Below are 17488 nucleotides of genomic sequence, written 5' to 3' on the forward strand. Positions count from 1 at the left end.
TTATTTTGTGGTGATTGTGTCATGCTGGAAGAATGTAATGTTTACCCTTCATCTTCTGTAGGAGGCGTAGTACTGGGGGGCACAGCCAGTCATCTGTTTCGCCAAACTGAACAGTTTTTCAATTTTGCTTTTAGGTTTTGCAAAAGTTCCTCCTAAACCATGTCCAGAGGTTGTTTCAAGGGCCAGAGAGTCTGGTTTCAAGGGCATTCGTGTCTGCTTCCCGTTAGAAATGTGTGCTTTTGTGCCACCCTGGAGTCACATTAATTCCAAACAGTGCCTTTATGTAAATTCTGAGGTCTCCAACTATGCCCCTAATCCCATCTAGCTGGGAACTCAGCTGCAGGTATGTGTGAATTGTCTCAGAAAATGGTATTCTGTCTGCATTGTGGCATCCAAAACTAAGATAGTAAGACAGGAAGGGTGGGCTGATAGGAATCTCTCAGTCCTTGTACGCCTGTTGTCCAGTGCTCTTGTTTAAGTGTATTTGTATTTCTAGTAGCAACAGTCATCAAGTTTTTATTTGCTGTGATTACAGTAGTGCAGACTGGTTTTCACTGTGATTTGTGCTCCGTGGTGCCAGGCAGAGCAGCCAGCTAGAAAGGATAAATTGTCCATCTGGTGAAAATGTTGGTTCTGGACAAAAAGGAAAAAGCAAAAATTATGTTTTGTCAGAGTGGAAATTGGAAACAATATTTTGGTTTTGGTTCTCTTTCTTTTTGTTTGTTTCAGTGATCACCCACCTAAAAAAGCTAAATCAGCTGCTATACCAAGAAGAACCACTTCCCTACCCCAAACACAAATGCAGCTGAAGGACCAGTACACCTGTAGCAACTTAAACTACAGGGTCCTGGGCAAGCTCACATGGTGTTCAGTCTCTTGCCAAAGTCTCTTGCATTAAATAAGCACATAGACTTATATGCTTATATACTTGCATCTGGTAAATCATCCATACCTGGTTTCACAGCCAGTGTCAGCAATTTTAAGACTTCCAAGTGCTGGTTGGACAACATGAAAAATGCCATGGGATAGCCACTCCCTGCCACCTGCTATATGTCACTGTGAACATTGGTTTCCATTGATAATGTCCCAGTGAGAATGGGCATCAGAGCTGAAGACAGAGCTGTGCTGTGTGTTCCCTAGTTGTGGACGGCAGCTGATGATCGGTCAGGTCACTTGGCTTCTTTTCGCATTGTGGTGGGGTGTAATCCTGAATGAGGACAGAACCGCCACCTCCCGCAGTCTGGGTTTTCTGTAGTGGTTTCCCAAACGCAGAGTAAGTCTGGCCCTGCTGTGATTCTCCTGAGCGTTAGAACTAGAACCCAGGCCACAAGCACCTGCCTCTGAAAAAACCCTTGGCTGGGGTGTTGGGCACCAGTGAGGAAGATAATATATGGAGACAGGAGATGGCTTGTTCTTTGCTGTAACCTTTTCAGCTGGACTGTCTGTTCCTTTCCTTTGCAGCGATTGAACAATGTGTGCTGTTGGTGATGGTATAAACCAGCTAGCTGCAGATTCAGACTTCAGTGGGCAGCTTGCCACATACATAGACATAAGTTATAATGCTACAGGCTACATACTTCTCGTATTCAAGGAGAGTAATAAAGCAGATTTTATTTGACTTATATAAATCTACTTTAATTGGCTTTCCTGCTAACACTTTCATTAACATGTAAATTAGCTGTCCTAGAGCTGTTAATTATCTTTGCAGAAAATGTTGGATATGGTCATATAACATACTTTTTTTTTTTACTGCTCTTAATGTTTTATACTGAAATGTGCCCATAAATACTTAATTTTTTTTAAGAGAAGGATGAAGAGGCTGAGGCTGTGTGTCATCTTGTAGAAAAACAAGTATCTTGCTACCTTGCTTCAGCATTATTCACCAGTCTGCTACCCTGTTAAACTGACAAGCACGTAAGAAGCTTAGGATTGGCTTTTATTGGTTTGGCCTTTGAAGGTTTCAGGGATTTTTTTTAAAGTGCCTGGCAAATGAGGGAGCAGAGTAGGATAGCAGGTGCTCAAAGGCAGCATCCTTTCTTACACGATGTCTTGTGTTCAAAATTTGGCACTGACAGGGAAAGAGGCAGGCATTACAAGTAAGAACATGGCTGGGTTCCAAGAAGCTGAGAATAAGCCAATTAATTTTCCTATGGAACAAAAAAAAAAAAAGAACTTTAGAAAAATATACCTTTCTGCAAAAGCCAGCTAAAGACAGGGTTTTTTGAGCTTCACCAACTGCTTAAAAATGCTCTCCTTACTTTAATAATAAAATATCTTTATGCTTCTTTTAAGTTACCTTGACAAGTTGCAATCTGTTTATTATTTTTAACTGCCTGCTTTGAACAAATGGCATCTCTAGGGAGGCAAAAGCCTGTGCAGCTAAAGAAGATAACAGACACATTTAGCACCATGGATTATCCTCACCAAAATCTCAGGCTTCTGAGAAGCCTGACTGCTGGGGTTTGCTAATAAACAAGAGATGGCATCACTCTGAAGATCAAGCCTCCTTTGAGCTGAGCAGCAGTGCTTCATGAGCCAGCCTGCTGGGGGAAGTGACTCACAGACTCACCTGAACGCTTGTCCTATAGGCTCTGGTGGGACACTGGGTAAGGATAAGGGGACACAGAGTGGGCAAGCAGGAGTACTTGCCTGGAGTTTCTGCAGCGGCCAGCTTGGGGAGTCTGGGCTGTCACGTTCTGAACCATTGAACATGATAATCTTTTAAAATTTTTGTTTGCAAGGAGCTGCACAGAACAGGTAATTGCAGTTGCTTCCCATTTAGTCTTACTCTGTGCATGGTAACTGCCTCTGAGGTATGTTCCCTGCTTATTTACAGCAGTGCACATGCTTCTTAAATCTCTCCTTAGCCTTAGATGCAGTTGTCCACATCTGGTTCCATTTGTGAGCCCTCCTCACACATCAGAGCAATATTTGAGGGGCTTCCAGTCCTTTTCAAATAGCTGAGATGGTATTGTGGTGCCATTAACAGCACTCAGGTCTGTGGTAATATGGGGGTGCGCTTGTCTGGTCTGGAATAAGACAAGGTGTTTCTTGCTGATGCAGAGGCACCATCTCTCATCGTTCTGCTTTATGGCCTCATAGCACACACTTTTCATTATAAACACAGGAATGAGTTTAACAAGTTAAGTACTAGGGCCTGCCAACACTGTAGCTAGTCAAGATCTACAAGAAAATACTGTCTAAGCCTTGTTTCCACTGCAGAAATTTAGTAGCAGAACACTACTAGTGTTACTGCTGTAGTTATACCGGTACATATTCTTCTTTTGGATGTTTGTTCCAGAATAACTGTTAACAGTCTGACTATTCAAGATAAGATTTCTTTATTTCAAGTGACAAATTTGATTAATATATAAATTTCACAGGAAGATGTTTTTCTTAACATCTTTTTTCTATCTATAATTACATGTTCTTACATATGATTTGTACCTGTAACAAAACAAAACATCTTAGGATGGATTAATAAAAAGAAATAACTTAAAAGACTTTTCAAATGAGCTGTAGAGAGTGTTAGATTGTCTATAATCTATACATTTCCCTCCAGGGGCAGTATCTCTAAACATGAAAATGAAATGTAGCATGGACAGATGATCTATTTCCTTAAATAAAATCCTTGTGCAAAAGATTTTTTTTATTTTGCATCATAATTCTGATTTCTTTAGGAATATTAAGGGGACAAAATTTTACAATTCTAAATCAGTATTTGTTTTCATCAAGGTATTTTTGTTTTGTCCTAAGACAAGCAGTTTGTTGGACCCTTCTGACAGTGCACTACTGTCTTCATCATCACTAAATGTGACCCAGTGACTGAAATCTTTCAAGCTGGGGAGTTCTGAATTTTCCGGAGTGTGTGCTGAAGTAGTCGATGCTGCCTGTATGGAAAGAGGACTGGAGGAATCCATGTCCAGGTCCAAAAGACTGGTGTTCTCTGGAAGGGAGCTGGTATCTGAGAGCTGTGGGTGCTGGCCCTCTGGCAGAGCTGGGCCCTGAAGATTAACCATTAGTTTTGCAGTGCTTGGTGCCAGCTGCTCAGCTGCGTTATGTTCTGGGCTGGCAGAGGATGGATGAGCTGAGAGAGCAGACTGCGCAGGGATGTGAGAGTCCTGAGTCTGGGGGCAGAACCCAGGACTGTTGTTGTTACAGTTGAACATTAACCCACTAAAAAGTGGGTTGTCACTGCTCTGGAGAACTTGCAGATGAAGAGCTGCAGGAGCTGACTTCTTTCTTCGTGGTGGCACCTTTGGGGCAAAGGAAGCATTCTGGGGAGGCACTGTGATGGCCTCAGCCGTGCTTCCTGAGAGGGGCTTCCTTTCACTGCTCTCCCTGCTCTCCTGAGGCTTCCCAGGTTGTGGTGTTCTGGGTTTAGGGACTGGAGTAACCTTGGTTGGACTAAGAATAGGTCTGGCTTCTAGACAGGGCTCTGGCAAGCCAAAAGGAAACTGTACTGTCTGTGGGTCGAATTGCTCTTCTGCAGACACAGCCTAGGGGGAAAAAAGAACACGAAATTTGAGAACAAAGTACCTTAAACTGAGTCACTTCCAGTGCAAGTCTTAGTGATGGATTTACTGATTAAAGCTGACAGTAATGGAAGAAAAAAAAGAGCAGTACAAAGACAAGGCTTGACAGCAGAGGTTTACACTGTACCTGCTCAGTTCTGTTCTCATGCACTGTGCCTTGGACCTGTGCTCATTTACAGAGTGCAATTTGAGGACAAGGATCCTACAGCCTGTTTGCTCCCTGTATGAGAAATCCATCTCTTTCTGACCATCTCTCCTTCATGCTAGGGCTTTGCTCTGGGCCAAATTAACATTGTTCCGAAGGGTTATTTATTTGTTACATCTCTCTGCTGACTAATAGTATTTAAGGAAGAGTGCATAGGGAGGGCTAAATTAATGGGGCCCTTAGCATATGCCTTTGGGTATGTTCTGATACATACAGGTTGAAGGACAATTAGCTTAAGCTAACCAAAGAAATGCACTAATGGCTCTGTCATGTCTCACTGATGCAAGGGACTGAAGCTAAAAGTAAGCTCTCGAAGTAGCATCTAGCATATATTCAACATTTAAGAATATATCAATAACTCATTGGAACCCAACTCAGTCCAAGAGGACAAGGGCTGCTTCAGATTCCTGACACTCAGTGTGACTGAATGAAAGCATTTTAATTCTTTATTACTCTCCCATAATATTAAAAATAATATACAGGCTTTTTAATGGAGTCAAAATATTTAGTCAATATTTCATGATGAACATATCCCTGCCACTTCTGTCTATATGCTGTTGTTAAGTTGCCTCCACATGACTGTGTATGCTTTTTTAATAATAGAGGTGGATCAGTTAGAGCAGGAGCGTCAAACTCATTTTCACTGAGGGCCACATCAGCGTCGCGGTTGCCTTCAAAGAGCCGAATGTAATTTTAGGACTGTATAAATGTAGCTACTCCTACATTTATACAGTCCTAAAATTACAGGCTGGTGTGGCTGCCTGTGAAAATAAGTTTGACACCCCTGGGTTAGAAGCTTTCAAGTACACAACTCCTACCTGAACTCACTTGGAGGAAGGAATAGAAGGCTGAAGCAGAGTCAAACTGAAATAAATTCCTGCAGGAGATTTCCTATCACTAACACCAAAACGCCCACTCACCTTTCAGGAGTGCCCTGGGAATGGCGACAGCATAAACACAATAAACAGACAGTTCCTTGTTATTGAATGTTTAAGGAAAGAGCACACACTGTGGTGTCTGTTTTTGTTCTTTTTGTCCATCTGCTAAAGTAGAGATGGCGCAAAGTCCACTCTAGAGAAAGGGTGAATGCCTTTACAAAGCAAGGTAAAGCAGGAGTCCTGATAATTTAGAATAGATCTTCCTAGCAGACATTCTGTCAAAGGGAGAATATAAAAAGGTCTTTCTCTTGTGCTTAAATTGCTTTCTCCATTAAATGCTCATTTTAGCAGCTCTAGAGGTGAAAAACTATTATCTCCATTGTAGAGACGTGACAGAGAGACAGATTAAAACCCCAGCACCTAGAGATTTGTACTTTTAAGAACCCAAACTCTTGAGGAGAAGCCAGAATCCAAAGTGAAAGGCTGAATCCCATGATAAGGTGTGTGAGAAAAGCCAGATGTTCCTGAACAGGACATCAAACAGCACACTGATCAAGAAGCTGCTTCGAATCAATACAGAGCAGACCACTCATGATATGGTCAAGAGTAAACACTGTGATAAAGAAGGGATGAGTCTTCAATCCTGACTGACAAGGTTTAGACAAAATAGAAGTAGCAAAATCTAAGAGAATTGAACTTACAAATAGAAAAGCTGAATACAGTTGAGTAAGGAAGTTAAAGCTCTTTTTCCTTTCTGATTGTCTAGTACATTTTTATGCCTCAATGGCTATAATACACAAGATCATTTTAGTGCGGGCTGGCTAAGAACTTTAAATGGCAGGGCTTCATACAAACGGTTTAACAGCTCATTCCTCTTGCCATCGTACACACTGTAATAGAGGCTGGGTGCATTTTGCTGCAACTATCTTACGTTTTCCGCCTTGACTCCGGTCCTTTGCAGAGGTACTGGCTTCTTTGTAGTTGGAACTTTGGGTGGTGGGCGATGGGGCACCAGCGCTGGTCCCACCTGCAGCCCTGGCAACGATGCTGACTTTGTGATGCTGGGAGGAGGCTCAGGTTTGGTGACCACTTGGTTTCTAGTTGGAGCAGGCTTTAGTGCATCTTCCTGTAGTCCTGAAAAGCAAAAACAATTAGCGGCTTGGCTTGATGAGAACGTAGCTGGAAGAGAATTTCTTTCACAATCATGTTTCCCCAAATGTGCATGCCTAAAGGTAGGTTTTAGAAATAAACGCAGACCTCTGCAATCCTGTCATGTTTGTAAGAGGCTTTTAGGGAAAAACTCCCCTGTCTGAAATAATTTCATGCCAAGACAGTGATGCTGAGACACCATTTGGCCAAGTGGATAAAACAGTGGCTGGGGGAGTTCAGGAGTACTGGACTCAAGTCCTGGGCCTCCTTTCATCCTCATTTCTCTGTGTGGGTAATCAAAATAATAATATCGAGTGCATCATTAGAGTACTTTGGGAAGAACAGCAAATGCCAAGTGGTGGTACAGCACAAGGGACGGAAAGTGATGCTGACTGGACTAGTTTTCTTACCCACACTGAATGAAAAGCTTGATGTGAATTTCAAAATTAATGGAGTAAATCTGATTTAAAAAAAAAATAAATGCACAGCACACTGAGGAATAAACATCAAGATGACTTTATGGTATTTCTAATTAAATTAGATTATTCCAGACTGCATTTGCTCTATTTACAAATGAAAAGGGATGTTTTTTTCTTAAACTGAGAGCCTTGCAAACTTGGGTAGCAATGTCGGAGTCATACTGCATCTTTCTCATTCGTACATTATCAGCAGGAAGAGCTGCTTGCAACCAGGGCAGGTATATTCACACTGCCTTAGTTTCAATACTGAAACTAGTTTCCTGCTCTAGCGTGCCCTTTCTTCTCCTGGGATTAGACAGGGAGCCTAAAAGCAGAGCAGCCTTTCAGCTCAGCTATTCAAGCTAAAGTGGTGCAAGCTTCTATCTAGGTTACTGCTACACTTGCTGTCCAAATGTAAACAGAATCCAGGTTACTTCTCCCACAGCTGTATTTGTTCTCTAGTTGTGCTTGGAATAGTGAGCATTCACTACACAGAGCAGCAAATACCCTCTCTGCAACTCTGAGCTAATACAGGCACCCTCATTTTAATAAGATTCCATCTTTATCTTGTAAATTTTTAGGCTAAATCTGGATGTAACTAACCCAAGGTGCTCCTAGTAACAGGTTCTACACCAAAATGTGCAGCTTGAGTCATCATAAAGAAAAGGTTAATATTTTCAAGACTGACAGGGAACACCAAGTACCATCTTGCAAGAATGTGTATGTCAGTGTTCAGGTGAGCTGCCGAATAGAAATATGTGCATCTGGACTATGATGAGAAGGATGAATACGCCTACAGTTTTCTTTACTTGAAGATTTTTAGAAGTCAGTTAGAAAGCTGCACTCACCTCCTTTTGCTTCCATAAGACATCTAATGGCTTCTTCTGCTTCCTCAGCTGTGGTGGTTTTGATCTGCTTGACGTTGTAAGGTTTGCTTATTCCAGTCCGGACTTTAGGCTTAAAAACAAAAAAAAAAGAATGAGTAATACTGAGAGAACTGTTTTTTCTTGTACACCTGCAACCTTACAGCTGATCTCTCACACATGTAAAGTCCTGGTTTTGCCCGTGGGTATTCAGCAATCTGTAAATACTACAGAAATGCTGGGGACCCTTTTGGCAGGTATTACATCTTCGTTACCAGCTGACAGTCCGGTGGCTTACTGCCACAGCTCGTCCCTGAGCCATCCCAGTACATTGGGCTTCTCATCCAACAAGACAGGGGTGGGCTGTGTTCCCACATTCCCATCTTGGTCTCCTCAGGGGGCTAGCAGCCTGGCTGGCAACAGTCAAGACTTTTCCTGTATGCTGCGCATTAGTGCAGCCCATAAACAAAGAGGTGAGAAAAGAATTAAGGTACATTATCATAGTGTGAAAAATTCAAGTTGGCATCTGTCAGCAGCATGTGGAATAAACCAACAGTGCCCTGGTCTTGCATCATTGTCTCTCTCCCACTTCAACCTTTCTAATTCCTGGCAGTTTAATAACATTTTTCTGGTGTCCAGCAGGTCCTACAGTCTAGCAATACATTACAACAAGTCCATCTTAGCATTTCCAGCTCAGGCATGTAATGGACTTCCTTCCTCATATGACAGGTGCATCATGTGCGTGACGCTCAGTGTCTACTGTGTCTGTGTCGACGGGGGAGATCAGCATGAGGCTGCGTGGCCGTGCTGAGCTGCAGGACTCACTGGCTGCTGAGGGGCTCCAGGTAGCAGCTTTGCTGTTGCCAGGATGGAGCAGGTGGGGTGGCTTCCTGGAGAGAGGGAACCATCTGAGGGGGACTTTTTGCCTGATGCTCCAGCTGAAAGAAGAACAGAAGTGGCTTTTTACATTCAAAAGCTGGTACAATGTTTTATTGGCGATGGAGCAAAACTGATGTGCTTTGAAATTGTTTGTGATAGATAAAAGAGATGCTGTCTCACCCTCACTGCTCCTGCAGGGACAGACATACTAGGCAAGGCCTTCCTGCATGACACGAGGGACCTTGACTCCCTCTCTGCCTGAGTGCCAAGAGCAAGATGCTTTGATCTAGGACAAGTGGTGGGCTGAACCATTACTGGTCTAATCTAAGGTAAAAAAAATCTCAACAGAGAATAAAATGCTGAAATCTTGAACTGTTTCTGGAAGCAGTTTCCTGTTAGTCTTGCTTTCATTTAATCAATTCAATAACCTCAGCTCAGCATTAACATTGCTTTCCAGGCACAGAAATACAGACACCAGTGTTGTCACTTCTGTGCAATGGACCTAGAAATGAATGGGAATAACCCTGAAGAACTCAACTTCCAGCTGTGAGTCTGACAGAACCTTTGATTTAAGGCTGGAAAATATATACAGAAGAGAGACTTTTGGACTGCAACAAGTATGTGATGTATAGCTTGTGTCATACAGAAGACAAAGATGAGATGATTACGCTGATCTAGCAGTCAGCAGACATCCAGAAGTAGCCATAAAAACAGGAGCAGCACAGCACTGATGGCATCTCAGGTGGGTAGACTTAGGTAAAGAGCATCACTTTCCCTTTGTGGCTCACTGAAAATCATAAACCACTTTGCATTTCCTTCACAAACACAAAAGGAAGCAAGAATTACTTGTAAAGCAGGAAAGGACAAAAACTCTCCAGAACAAGTATTTTGTCAAAGCTTTTTAAAAGGAAGATTACAATTAAATCATAAAAACAAAAAAACACAAAACAAACCAACCAAATTGTAGGAAAACACTCTGTGACTTTGGAAGTCAACATACATAAATACTGGTATTTATTTTTATTGCCATGATGCGGCTGGTCAACATGCTAACCTGAGTGATGAGTTAGTATGAAACATACGGGCCATTCCATTCTCACCAAAGGCATGTTTTGTGGAGTATCTGTCATTCTAAAGACAAAGTTCTCCCGTTCCTAACCACAGCCTGAAGCAAGTCAAGTACCTCAACAGCCTGACATTTCAAAACAAGGCATTACTTTTGTTGTCACCCAGAAATGGCGGGCAAAACACTTCAGCTGAGGCCAACACAACATTAAAGAAAGTTCAACTCACCAGGAGGGGGAGGCCTCTGTGGCGGCTGAAGTGGCCGAGGTCTGGTGGGATTGGACAGAGACCTGCTCGGGGGCCGCCGGCGGCATTCCCCACTTCCCTCCAGCTCCCGCTTCAAATCGGCCAGGTCTGTATCATCTAGGGAAATTTTAGAAACGATCCATGTTAGATAGCCAGTGAGTGAGATGCACCAAACATGGGTGGTCCAGAGAGAGGCAATTATGAGTGGCAAACTTCAACCAGGTATATCGCAGCAACACAACATGGCTCCTTTCATTCTGTTTTGCTCTCCCCGAAAGTCTCTCTGTTCTCACTCCAGGAAACATCCATCCTTTTGTCAAACACTTCTCTCTCTCCTTTTCCAGCATTAATTAACTGTTTGTGCTGACACACAGACTGCCTGCATCTGATTTCACAGTTACTAGTTAGTCACCTTGTTAGATTCTGAGCTTTTCAGAGCCAGACTTGACGGCAACCTGCTCCGATTTAAACCGTGTCATGGCAACCACGAGTCATGGTCCATCCCTTTCTCTTCCTTCCTGAATGCAGGAATTTCCTCTGAGGATTAGACAACTTTCCATGCTCAGGAGAACTCACTTTTTATGCCAGAGAAGAATCTGTCTGAATGTCTCACTCATCACATCTCTGTTTTCCAGCAACATCTCCTAACAGGTACACCTGCCTCCATCAGATAGTGCTTGGCAGCACCTTCCATGCTGAAGCTGTTACAGAGTCATTCTCACCTAAGCCTCTCTGGCAGGGGGACAGGTGTGGAGCAGGGACTGCTTTAGTCTCTCAGCCTGCTGAAGTGAGGGCTTTCATTTCAGTTCTCCCACCTCCCTCCCCTGCCCAGCCATGCAGCTGTGTTCTTCAGGGTTCCAAAACCCACTGGGTTTCATTTTGTCCCTGTGGTTTGGAGAGAAAGGGGAAGGAATTGTGGTAGCAGCAGTCTCTCATACTTCAGGCATTTTTACACAAGTTCCTGTTTTTCAGAGAGCTGTCCTCTGCAGGGAATGCTGAGCTGCCTCTCAGATTCCGACTCCCACTCAGCAGCGGATGGCAGCCACAGAGACACAGCCTGTGATCTACCCAACCCTCCCTCCCCCTGCCATCTGCATTTTCAATACTTCTGAGCTGCAGATCCGGGCTCATCAGTAGGATCCAAGGAGTCGTGCAGGTGCCTAAACACATGCCTTGAAATTCTGGCAGTAACACCAAACACAAGACAAAAACCGGCCACCAGCACTCTGTCCCTTCCCTTACAAGACTGCTGGCTTTAGGCAACAGCTCCCAGGAACATCAGTTTTGTGAGGCTATGCCCTTCTCTGGCCTCAGAAACACACATACACACTGTTCAGCCTGTCACTGGCTTCCCTCTGTGTCTACCATCCCCTATACAATCATCATACCTTTGATTAGGAGTTACTCAGGCAGAATTGGAAGCTTATGAAGGCATCTGAAATTGCAGAGCCTTTCAAGATGGATTGAATATATCATATTCTGAGTTGCCTGAGATCATGACCCCACCTTGACCTCCTTCAAACTATACTTTATAATCTCCATTTACTTTGTGACATTTTTTGTGGAGAAGAGCTAGTACGGGTGAAAAGAATCACTGCAACTCTCTGTAGCTTAATGAATCATCACACAGCAGGCCAGAGGTGTCTGGAGGGCAAGGCATCCTATAATACAAAGTGATTGGCTTCGGAGTATTTAACAGTGAGAGATCACTCCTTGGCTTAGGGCTGGAGTCTGAGTCTGGCCACACTGCACCCAGTCTATGACTCAAGGTGGGAACGCAAGCTGTGTATCACTTTGATTGTTGGAAAAACCTGTCCGTGTAAACTTAGGAATTTAATTTAATCTTTTTGAACTGTACTTCTAACTCAACCTTTGAAGGTATTAAAGTTTTCCCTTTTCGTGTCAGAAGACAAAGCGCTTCTGGGAGAGTGCAGAAAGACAGCTATTGAATCACTTGCTGTCATGATGAAGTGTTTAATACGTGACCCAGCCTGTCAATGCTTGGTCACCAAAGCATGTCCTGATCATGTCCCCATGTAAGACCATCACTGGCTTGGCTAGTTCTTGCTGCAGTTTTTATCTGTATTCTCTTCACAGCTTTATCTTCTCTCTACCAAGTCATTTCACAATAATTTGCCAACAAGCCAGCTGATCAGGAAAAAAGGTAACACATTTGTGAAGCACTAAAAGAATGAATATACCCTGTTGTGTGAACCTCGACTTCTTCAGAAAAAAATAAAATAGGAACAAAGGAGAAACTTTAGGCTTCTTTGAAGTAAGTCATTTGAACATAACGACCTCCTGGACTGTACAGCTTACACCTGACTGCACTGCCACAGCTATTGCTCAAAGGACAGGGCCAAGCCCATCACTCAATCAACAGAATTTATTCAGTTTGATTTTGCTCTGGCCCTCGCCAGTAAGAAAATAAAGGACAACTTTTTTGTTGTATGCTCTGGTGCCAAACAACATAAAATGGAAAAAAATGTTTAATTTCTCTGAACTACAAAAGGAAACCAGTGTTTCTCAGCACTCCTCTGGGCTAGAGAGAAGAAGGATCTAAACTTTATTATTTGTATTGCTGTTATGCCCGAGGGCCTCAGCTACAGTCACTAACTCAAGGGGCAGTTGAGCACTGTCTGAACATGTACCGAAAAGATGATCCTTATCTTTAGGGGACCTCCAATGTAAATATAAATGAACAGGAAAATAGAGACAAAAGGAGAACAAATGACAAACCTTCAGGTCTTACTTTAAGGAATGTAGATAATTTACCTTTATACAGCTGTGGGTTTTGTCCAGATTTGTTTGAATGATCTATGGATGCGAAATGTCCACAGCCCTCAGGCATATCTTCTGCAGTGTCTGCTACTACATCATCTAAATAATCATCTTCATACTCCACTATATCACCTGAATTAAAATATTAGACAACATGGACTCAGTGAGCAAATGTATTCTCTGTCTCTCTCTACTACCAGACAATTAATTCCATTTATGTGTTGGGCAAGCTTCTTGTGTAATCTATGTGCTTCATTACAGTTTGTTTCTATACAGAAAACTGTACCATACATTGGATTTGCTAATATATGTTATAATACTAAATTGGTAGGATGATCTAAGCAGTAGTTCTCTGCTCAGGCACAGTGCTGGGTCAGAGCTTTCGCTACAATCCTCTTTTTAAGAAGTGTGGCTCCATTACAAATTAAGATACCCCTAACACTCACACTGTACCTTCTCTATGCAACCAAAGTCAGTGAAGCAATTTCTCACAAATTAGCTTAGAAACCTGCTGCTCACCTTCTGATTCATAGTCCAAACTTGTGAAGTCAAAATTTTCTTCCAGAAGACAGGAGTTTGCTGTGGGGGACATGGGGACAATGCTGTCCCGTTTTCGTGCAATTTCCTCCTGAAGGCCCTTTAGCCAGTCCTTGGTCTTGGGTCGGATCTTCACTGTTCTGCCTTTGACCTAACACAATGAAATAATTGTTTCCCCTTTGCTGAACAACTTCACAAAATGAGAACACCTGAACAGAATAAGCAAGTGTTGCCAGTCTATTGTATATCTGCTTCAGAAACAGATATAACTAAAGCTTCATTTCAGAACCTAAATGAAAAGGAAGCACTCTTCCTATCCCCATAACCAAGTTTTCAGACTGTAACAATATTCTTAAAAGAAAATTTGCTTCACAGCTTGAAAGCACTGCTGCCGCATTTGGGAAATACTTGAGAAGTAGGTGAAACATCAAATATCATCAAAATGATACTGTGATTGTAATAATGGTGTGGGAGGGTTCCATTTTGAGTCAGTTGTGCAGACAAGAATTTGCTACCTGATGCCATCTGTAAGGAGACCCTCCACTCAGAAAATCCCCAAAATGATGGTCAAGATATATGGAAAGTATATTATTCTAGAGATTAAGAGCACACCTGCTTATATGTGTGGCTCCATTACATTTGGGGTGAGATGTTTCCAAGGCAGCAGCTTTGGCAGCAAATTTACTTTGGAAAGTTCCTGAATCAGATTCCTAGCACCTCCACACATTGTGCACATACAGTTACGTTTGCGTCTGTGCTATAAGTTACATCAACGGAGTGAGCCAAATTAATCAGTAAAACTCCAAATATGAAAGAAGAATGAGGGTTAAATCCATTATTTCAATGTTACGTTTATAGTGTAGCCCCATACTTTTGTCAGCATAAATGAGGGGGTGGATGAATTCTAGAGTATGTGTGTGGGAAGGAAGAGCAGGGGAAGGGAAGGTAAACGCCTACTGCTAATGCTGAGTTTGCCATGGAGACTAATGAATCATGTCCTTCCAGCTTGGTAAGGAGGAGATTATTTGATATCCTTAAGAGAAACAAAGAATCTCCAAACCGCAATTGTGAGGATGCTTTGGCAACAGTATCGAGTCACACATAAACTCAGTGCCAGAACAATGAGTGAGTCCATGTGTTCTGCAGTGGTATCAGAGGCCAGATACTCAGCACTGCTCAGGAGCTCCAAGAAAGGTCACCTCCTGCCCTCCTGAAACTGAAATAAATACTGCACTAAAAGCCTCAGCAGCTCTGAAAACTAACAACTTTGAGAGCACTAAGTTGATTTAAAATAAAGCTACTTGACTTAGCTAGCAACTCAACTATCTAATTCTAAGCAAACACTTTTGAGAAACTTGTTATGAAATTATTATTATAGGTTTGAGAGAGTCTTACTTTGGCACCATCTATATCCATAACACGAAGGGCTGACTTGCTGTCTGCAAATGTCACCAGCATTTGACCTCCACTGATCCTAGTTAAAAAAAAAAAAAAAGGCAGAGATGGGAAAACAGTGCATTTTACTTCACCATTGAACTATAAGCCTTAAAGGAAAGCATGATGGTTTTGTACAGCTATTTGGTTTTAGTTGTATTTTCCTCACAACTCTATTTTAGAAGCAGCAGTACAAACACCCAGCAGCTGCTGACAGGATACCTAGTCTGATATCTACACTCCCTCTGCACTATCTTCCGTGGGTCTGCATACCCCTCACCTCAGAGGATGTGTGATGTTCCCAGAGACTAGGATACCATCAAGCTCTAAAGAAATTAAAACCAAATCACAGCATGTTCTTTTCTTGCTCATTTTCTTCACAAGCAAAGTGGTGCTGCAGTGCTGCTTTTGAACTCTCTGCTTATATTTGATACTTCATAAAACCATACAACAACAACCAGTTTTCTTCACGAAGAAATGGGTCTAATACAACATAAACAAGTTTCTGGTCTTGTTTCCCAAGTCAACTGTCAGCTCTTCTGCCTGTATTTCTCAAAACAGAAGTCTCATAGCTATGCTGAAGCCCTGTACAGAATCAATCACAATTAAATTAAACTGCTCTGCCAGAAGGTATCACACTCTCCCTCTCAAACTGTGGGAAGCCATTTTATTAAAAACCAAGCAAAATGACACCCAAAAGAAAGGAGAGCCAGCCAGGAAATCCTAGCAAGTATGAAAGAGCGCTGGAAGAGAGCAGACCTCCTCAGAGGAAGTGAAGCAGGGCCCCAAGGGCCTGCCAGCAGAAGCAATGCATGGAAATGAGGCCTGAATCTAAAGACAATGATTCACATCAAAGCCTCTGCTTTATGATGCTGTACTGAATAAAATTCCCCTCCACTCAGCCAAGAGAACTGTTAGACTATTACTTTAACAGGCTGATGAGAGGTAAGAGACATTCAAAATACTTGTGCTCAATTTCTAATGAAGAATTCAACATGCAGTAAAGGAACTTGGTGTACTACTTCGTAAGACAAAGTTAATTCTGTCAAGACAAAAAGAGAATTTCTACTCTGTGTTTTTGAATGGATGACATGCCATTTCAGATCCCAGACTTACCTGACCAGAACTATAGTGCCATAATCCTCAAACATTTGCATAAGCTCTGTACGCAAGTCCTCTGGAAATTCATTTTTCTCTTCAGGTGTTGGTGATACCAGATTTACCACTACTGTGGCATCCAGTGGTCCCTGGAAAGATGACACTTCCTGGAAAACACTCTCACGGGCAGCCTGATTAACTTCCTGAACTTCCACTTCTACAATAGCTAACACTGGCCTACATGAAACAAAGGAGAAATGCTTATTTAAAATTAAGATCAACATCACCCAATAGGAAATGCTTATATAAAATTAAAATCAATGTCAAGCAGTAGGACAGGTAAGAACTTAGTTGTGTGAAGGATTAATAGTGTCTTGTTTAAACTCTATAAATCTATGATAATTTTTAACTCCATTATGTCAAATCTCATTGTAAGTATTTAATTAAGTCTGCTATACCTATGAAGGAAGTGATTACTAGGTATGTTCTACGCAGAAAGAGAAGTGGGAAAAAATTACTTAAGGTCTCACTGCAAAAAAAGCACTGTGGTTGGCAATACAATCCAGAAGTTCAAAGTCTGGTGGCTTGTTTAATTTTTCCTGCAGTGGAAGATCACACCTTGAGCACTGTTAATTACATTCATCAGCCCTGCATTAGCTGAATGTAACAGTGAGGACACGCCATAAAGGAATTGAAATAACAATTGTGTACAGCACTTCTGGCAAGCCTGCAGTCTAAAAATACCGAGACACTTCACTCATTATCAAACAGCTGTCTCCTAAAACACCTATAAATGAGAAAGGCAATATATTATTTTCTGTTAGACAAGGCCACATGAAGATGTCTTCTTCCAAAAACTAAGGACAAGGTCCTCTAAGTGTATAATGTAGTTACATAGCAAACATATGTCAATCCATCACATTATAAGCAGTCAACAGTGCAAACTTGCTTCTTCAGCCATTTCTTACAAATGACCTCTCCGTGTGCTAGACCTAAACAAAATGGAGAAATCTGTCTGAAAGAGTAAAGCTTGTCCCATCTCAGTGGCTGCAATCCACATTCTCCGACTTCCACCTGCACATACACACAAAGCAGTAACTGGGATGGTTGCTCTATGTCAAAATTGCTGCCTCCTACTTGCAATAGAGCAGGCTCTGGAATATGCATTAGCAGAACATATGAAAGCAACAACAGCAGAGCTAGAAAGGAACAGTAAAGGGAAAAAAAAAAAATAGGAAATGTTAACTATTCCTATAAGCGCAGTGAATCATAATGCATTTCCATATGTCACAAAGATATAGCTAAGCCCTTTTCCCAGCACAAACCTCAGGAAAGCAAACCTGCCGACTGTAATTAAAAA

At 42.1% G+C, this 17488-nt stretch overlaps 2 protein-coding genes across 12 annotated transcripts in view; one reads left to right on the plus strand and one right to left on the minus strand.

Annotated features, from left to right (window-relative positions):
- The window catches only part of SERAC1 (serine active site containing 1), a 34950-nt gene extending 24686 nt beyond the window's left edge, over positions 1-10264 (plus strand). For 7 of the 8 annotated variants that reach the window (XM_065057296.1, XM_065057303.1, XM_065057299.1 and 4 more), the window contains one exon: positions 135-2170. In XM_065057296.1, the coding sequence (XP_064913368.1) occupies positions 135-325 (191 nt within the window). In that variant the 3' untranslated portion in view covers positions 326-2170. Of the gene's footprint in view, positions 1-134; positions 2171-9424 lie in introns of those variants that run through there. The other variant, XM_065057301.1, reaches the window with a different exon arrangement.
- SYNJ2 (synaptojanin 2) overlaps positions 3325-17488 on the minus strand; it is a 69413-nt gene continuing 55249 nt past the window's right edge. For all 4 annotated transcript variants that reach the window (XM_065057293.1, XM_065057292.1, XM_065057294.1 and 1 more), the window contains 9 exons: positions 16147-16365; positions 14992-15070; positions 13579-13747; positions 13054-13191; positions 10261-10395; positions 8914-9026; positions 8074-8182; positions 6550-6752; positions 3325-4499 (listed from right to left, as the gene is read on the minus strand). In XM_065057293.1, the coding sequence (XP_064913365.1) occupies positions 3702-4499; positions 6550-6752; positions 8074-8182; positions 8914-9026; positions 10261-10395; positions 13054-13191; positions 13579-13747; positions 14992-15070; positions 16147-16365 (1963 nt within the window). In that variant the 3' untranslated portion in view covers positions 3325-3701. The remainder of the gene's footprint in view (positions 4500-6549; positions 6753-8073; positions 8183-8913; positions 9027-10260; positions 10396-13053; positions 13192-13578; positions 13748-14991; positions 15071-16146; positions 16366-17488) is intronic.

This window comes from Columba livia, chromosome 3, assembly GCF_036013475.1.
Source record: "Columba livia isolate bColLiv1 breed racing homer chromosome 3, bColLiv1.pat.W.v2, whole genome shotgun sequence".
Lineage (NCBI taxonomy): Eukaryota > Metazoa > Chordata > Aves > Columbiformes > Columbidae > Columba > Columba livia.